Consider the following 5,391-nt stretch of genomic DNA (forward strand, 5'->3'; position numbering starts at 1 on the left):
TATTCTAAGCACTTTGGTGTTTTTATGTTAACAAGTTTTTTCGAAAATCACAAAATGGTCTAAAATGTCTCCAAATGCGATTTGAAGCTATTCTAAGCACTTTGGTGTTTTTTTGTTAACAAGTTTTTTCGAAAATCACAAAAAGGTCTAAAACGTCTCCAAATGCGATTTAAAGCTATTCTAAGCACTTTGGTGTTTTTTTGTTAACAAGTTTTTTCGAAAATCACAAAATGGTCTAAAATGTCTCCAAATGCGATTTGAAGCTATTCTGTACACTTTGATGTTTTGTGTGAAAATTTTTTGTCGAAATGCTCAAAATGGTCTAAAACGTTTTTAAATACGATATTAGGCAGGTTTCGCATTTTACGAATTACTGATACCGATACTGATACGTCATATGCGTATTTCGATATCCGCAGACTGTAAAAAAAGTTGTTTCGCGCTTTGACAACGAAATACGTGAATAGAGGGCGCTTTACTATGTAAATATTATGATTGCATAATAATCGAACGTTGCATGTAATAATAATCGAACATATTTTGATTGTGTAAGTATTACTTTAATTATGTTATGTTGTGAATATATAATGTTTGCATTCAATAATAGGATCATATATTATAGTTATTGTGTATGCAGTCGATTTTGGTGACCGGTCTCAACACCAAACAAAGTCATTAGCCTAGGCCCCTAGCTAGGCCCAGCCCTCTCGATGAGCCTGGACGACGATCTAAAAATAAACCAAACTTGTCAAATTATGTTTATTTCTGTACTTAGTCTATTGACAGATTGTCTAGGCTTTGGTCGTGTATTATTTTAAAATACCCATGTTATTTAACCTGTACTAGACCTAGGGCCAGGCCTACACAGTTTAAACTATTTTAATGTGTGCTGTGTACTAAATGAGCTAGTACTAGGCTAGGCCTAGCTAGTTGTGTAGATAGGCCTCTCTCTAGGCGGTAATTCCTCTAGGACTAGCCTGGCTACTACTACTAGTAATACTACTTTCTACATTTTTTTAAAATTTTAGTATTTATGGCGAAGTCCAGAGAAGAACGCGAGTTGTTAAAGCTTGCTATTGAAAATGATGATGATGAGTTAGTATACTTTCTAATTTCTAAACGACCCGAATCAACATTTCGTCATTTCACAAGATTCAATATTAATAATTTGACAAATTCTCAATGTATTAATAATTTCAGGTATGTATACAGTACTTTATTTATTTTTTGTACTCTGTATATTAAAAATGCAAGTGATTTAATTACTGTAGTAAGTAAATGTAATGTAATGCGACATTTATATAGCACAATTTCATGAAGATCAGAGCGCTCTTTCCATATCATTCTTCTCCCCTAAGGATACCTTCGTGTCTGCAACACCAAGACTGCCTTCAACTGTCCAAAAGTAACTATGTATTGAATTCAAATAAGCTAAATTAATTCCATTTCAGATTTGACAAGCACATGATTTTTCAATTGGCCAATTCACTGAACTTGCCAGAGAAAATTGTCTGCCCGAATAGAACAGTTGTGTACCAGGTCGATGCACTCTGCATGCTGCTCAGAAGGATGGCATATCCAAACAGATTGTCAGACCTTGAATCATTGTTTGGTCGCCCGAAGAGCACCCTCTCCTTCGCCATTTCGAAAACATTGGACATCATACATGATAGATTTGGACACCTGCTAAAAAATCTCAACAATGCATGGTTTAACGGCAGACTCCAAATATACGCAGACAAGATAAATGAAAAAGGTGCCCCTCTCAAGAACTGCATTGGGTTCATAGATGGAACCGTGAGACCAATATGCCGGCCTACTCACAATCAGAGGGTGTGCTTTAACGGGCACAAACGAGTACATGCACTGAAATTCCAATCAATTGTAAGCCCGGATGGCATGATTTGTAATTTGTATGGTCCTATGGAGGGAAGGCGCCATGATTGCGCTCTGCTTCGAGCAAGCAACATAATGGAGTATTTTGAGACAGACATGCGAAGGGATAGAGGTGGGTTACCATATTGCGTGTATGGTGATCCAGCCTATCCAATTAGGGATTATATCATTTGTCCCTTCAAGGCAGCTCAGCCATCACCGGAAGAAGAAATATTCAATAGAAGAATGTCTAGCGTAAGGCAATGTGTCGAATGGCAGTTTGGCAAAATCATAGCTAACTTTGCGTTCCTAGATTTTAAAAAGAATCTGAAGATTTTTCTTCAGCCTGTAGCCAAGTACTACATTGTAGGTGCTTTGTTGACAAATTGTCACTCTTGCTTATACAGTTCACAAACATCAGAGTATTTTGATCTAGAACCTCCTACTTTGGAAGAATATTTACAAAGATAATTATAATTCATAACATATTGAATTGAACTAATAAAGAAGAAAGACAAATTGTTATTTCAATTTTACAATTTATTTAGTACAAACTTTTGTACTGGAAGTGGTGATAAATAAATAGTACATATACTGTACTATATGTGTCTTGAGGTGTATGTTACAACAATACATATTTATTGTCTTTAAATATTAAGTATTAGTTTAAAGATGTATTGTCCCCCCAAAAACATGAAAAATGAAGATTAATAAAATCTGAGTTTGAATAGGTCATTTTGTAGTTTTAACAAAGTTAATCACTTCCATAGAAAAAAAACCCCGAAATATAATGTTTTCACTTATAAAATAATAAAATAAGCGATTAAATTCAACCAAAAACTTACAGTTTTTTCAGGTAAATAATTTTTTGGTCAAAGTGAATAACTATTATGTGACATTAAAATGGGGTATTCAACAAAAAACATTTACAAATTATTTTTTCTGGGGGACAATACATCTTTAAATATTGCTATTTATATTATTACACTGTTTTATAGGAATTTTCTCAACATAACAAATAACAAAATCAACACAACCCACAACAAACTACACACTTTTCCTATATGCAAAAAACACATTACACAATATATAATTATTAAATTATTGTTCTTTGTTGATTAACTGCTGCAAGAGAGCAAGCACGGACGCATCATGCTGAATGCGTGCTTCTCGCTCTTTTTTCTCCAAATCAAATTTCTCTTTCTCCAGCTCATGCTGCTCTCTCCGCAGTTGTAAGTAATTATTCACATTGCTCTCTTTCTTTTTTTTTTGAGCCCCAGTTACCTCGTCATCATTCCTCTCTCTTTTCAGCGACTGCATTGCAGCGTCACGCACATCTTTTCCTTGTTGTTCTTTAACTCTCTCAGCTGCCTTATTTGACTGTACCTCCATTAAAGCAACAACTTCTGTCAACAAAGTCTGCCGCTCAGTGTATTCTTCTGCTGTACCAGATCTGCAAATGTAATAATAAATAAATAATATATTGTCACACACAAGTCCGATTCCTTACCGCTGCACCATCTCGCCCTCTTTTTTATCTATATAGTGCATAATAGTCTATGTGCTCAGCGGACAACTCTTGTCCTGAAAACTTTTGCTTCCCTCGTCACATCCGTCGGCAAAGCCAGGTAGGGAAAATTATTGTTTTTAGTCAACCAAAAAAAATACGACTAAAAAAAAATAATAAAATTACTTACGCCCTTAAACTCTTCATCTCATCCTGCTTATGAGCTTTTATAAGTACTTTGATTCTTTCTTTGGCAGCTCTTATAGTTGTGTTTATTAGGTGTGTACTATTGACTCTGCTCACTATGCCTTCCCACGTTTTTGTCCTATCCACAAATGGTACAGCAAATGGGGGATCTGCCACCACCTCTTTCAGTAGAACAATGTCTAATTTTGGGTTGAATCTATTCATAATCTTGGGAGAATAAAATATTATTATTAATTAATTATTGATGTTGATTATGTCATCATACCATTAATATTATGATTGCACTATCTTTTTTTTCCCCATGTTATTCTTCTATCTTTCCACGAATTTTGTTGGCAGCGTATCTCTAATTGTGGCAAACATAAGACTGTATTGTATAACGTTGTCATAAGATTGACCTGTTGCTGTATATGCGTAAGTTACGCGCGATTTTATGATTTTCCTATTTTGACATAGGTGGATAATCATACAACAATTTAAATTAAAACTTAGCAAAGTAAACCCTACCACTAGGGTTAGGCCTACATACAGACCTAGGGCCTAGTAGCTAGAGAGAGGCATAAGTAGGGCCGGCCTACCTAGCTAGGATCCTAGAGGCCTACTACTAGGCCTAGCTTAGGCCTCTAGGGCCTACTACTACTACTACTACTAACTAGGCCTACTAGTACTAGTAGAGGCCCTAACTATCTAGGCCTAGCCTATGCCCTCATATAGGCTAGTAATATAGCCTAGGCCTAGTACTATAGTAGGCCTACCAGCCAGTAGCCTACTAGGGCCTAGGCTAGCCTAGGCCTAGTAGTAGGCTTTTTTTTAGGTGAAAACCTACGTCTACGAACGACGCCAATGAGGCAGGAAAGTTGGTTTTATTTTGGTAGGGAATTCGATAATAGAAGGGTAGGTCTAGGCTAGAGCGGAACCATCTCAGAGGCGCCTACTAGAGGACGGGGTAGGCTAGCTAGCTAGGCTGATTATTCGCGCGCAAATTGAAACAGACTACAGTACAGGCCTGGTTACGTCGTGTGGATGGGTGGAAAGGGCTAGCTTGCATGAAAGACAATCCTGATGACATTGATTTATTTTTTGGGGTAAATTAGTTGCAATATATTATATATTTTCAAATCCTAATCATAATTTCGTACATTTAAAGCAAAAAGTTGATAAATATGTTAAATATTGTATCAGTATTTCTACTTACGGATACAGCGGTTGATTCCAGTAAAACACAAATACCAATTTACGGATATGAATTAGGGATCAGCTCAAAAAGTTTATAATGATGACGTATCAGTATCGGTATCAGTAATTCGTAAAATGCGAAACCTGCCTATTAAGCTATTTTGTGCCCTTTGATGTTTTTGTGTGAAAAGTTTTATCGAAATGCTCAAAATCGTCTAAAACGGTTTCTAATGTGATTTTAAGCATTTTGATATTTTTGTGTAACCAAGTTTTTTAGAAAATCACAAAATGGTCTAAAACGTCTCCAAATGCGATTTGAAGCTATTCTAAGCACTTTGGTGTTTTTATGTTAACACATTTTTTCGAAAATCACAAAATGGTCTAAAACGTCTCCAAATGCGATTTGAAGCTATTCTAAGCACTTTGGTGTTTTTTTGTTAACAAGTTTTTTCGAAAATCACAAAATGGTCTAAAACGTCTCCAAATGCGATTTGAAGCTATTCTAAGCACTTTGGTGTTTTTATGTTAACAAGTTTTTTCGAAAATCACAAAATGGTCTAAAATGTCTCCAAATGCGATTTGAAGCTATTCTAAGCACTTTGGTGTTTTTTTGTTAACAAGTTTTT

The 5,391-nt window shown here is 35.6% G+C and overlaps 2 protein-coding genes across 2 annotated transcripts; one reads left to right on the forward strand and one right to left on the reverse strand.

Moving 5' to 3' along the window:
- Nucleotides 1–500: 500 nt before the first annotated feature.
- LOC144835927 (uncharacterized) lies at nt 501–2,443 on the forward strand. Its single transcript, XM_078691056.1, has 3 exons — nt 501–548; nt 1,029–1,200; nt 1,452–2,443. Exons 2-3 carry the CDS (start codon nt 1,034–1,036, stop codon nt 2,344–2,346), a joined length of 1,062 nt encoding a protein of 353 aa, XP_078547182.1. The 5' UTR covers nt 501–548; nt 1,029–1,033; the 3' UTR covers nt 2,347–2,443.
- A 435-nt stretch (nt 2,444–2,878) lies between these two features.
- Nucleotides 2,879–3,793, reverse strand: LOC144835504 (uncharacterized). The gene is made up of 2 exons (XM_078690586.1): nt 3,573–3,793; nt 2,879–3,328 (listed from the first exon to the last, which is right to left on the reverse strand). Exons 1-2 carry the CDS (start codon nt 3,791–3,793, stop codon nt 2,977–2,979), a joined length of 573 nt encoding a protein of 190 aa, XP_078546712.1. The 3' UTR covers nt 2,879–2,976.
- Between the last annotated feature and the right edge of the window lie 1,598 nt (nt 3,794–5,391).

This window comes from Antedon bifida, chromosome 2 (assembly GCF_963402885.1).
Source record: "Antedon bifida chromosome 2, ecAntBifi1.1, whole genome shotgun sequence".
In the NCBI taxonomy this organism is placed as follows: domain Eukaryota; kingdom Metazoa; phylum Echinodermata; class Crinoidea; order Comatulida; family Antedonidae; genus Antedon; species Antedon bifida.

What these genes read in the sequence shown, in the direction of transcription:
- LOC144835927 (XM_078691056.1), top strand. Translation starts at nt 1,034, where the DNA reads ATGGCGAAGTCCAGAGAAGAACGCGAGTTGTTAAAGCTTGCTATTGAA. An exon ending in CAATGTATTAATAATTTCAG is followed by an intron (nt 1,201 to 1,451) that starts GTATGTATACAG and finishes ATTCCATTTCAG; the next exon opens with ATTTGACAAGCACATGATTT.
- LOC144835504 (XM_078690586.1), bottom strand. Translation starts at nt 3,793, where the DNA reads ATGAATAGATTCAACCCAAAATTAGACATTGTTCTACTGAAAGAGGTG. An exon ending in GAGATGAAGAGTTTAAGGGC is followed by an intron (nt 3,329 to 3,572) that starts GTAAGTAATTTT and finishes TTACATTTGCAG; the next exon opens with ATCTGGTACAGCAGAAGAAT.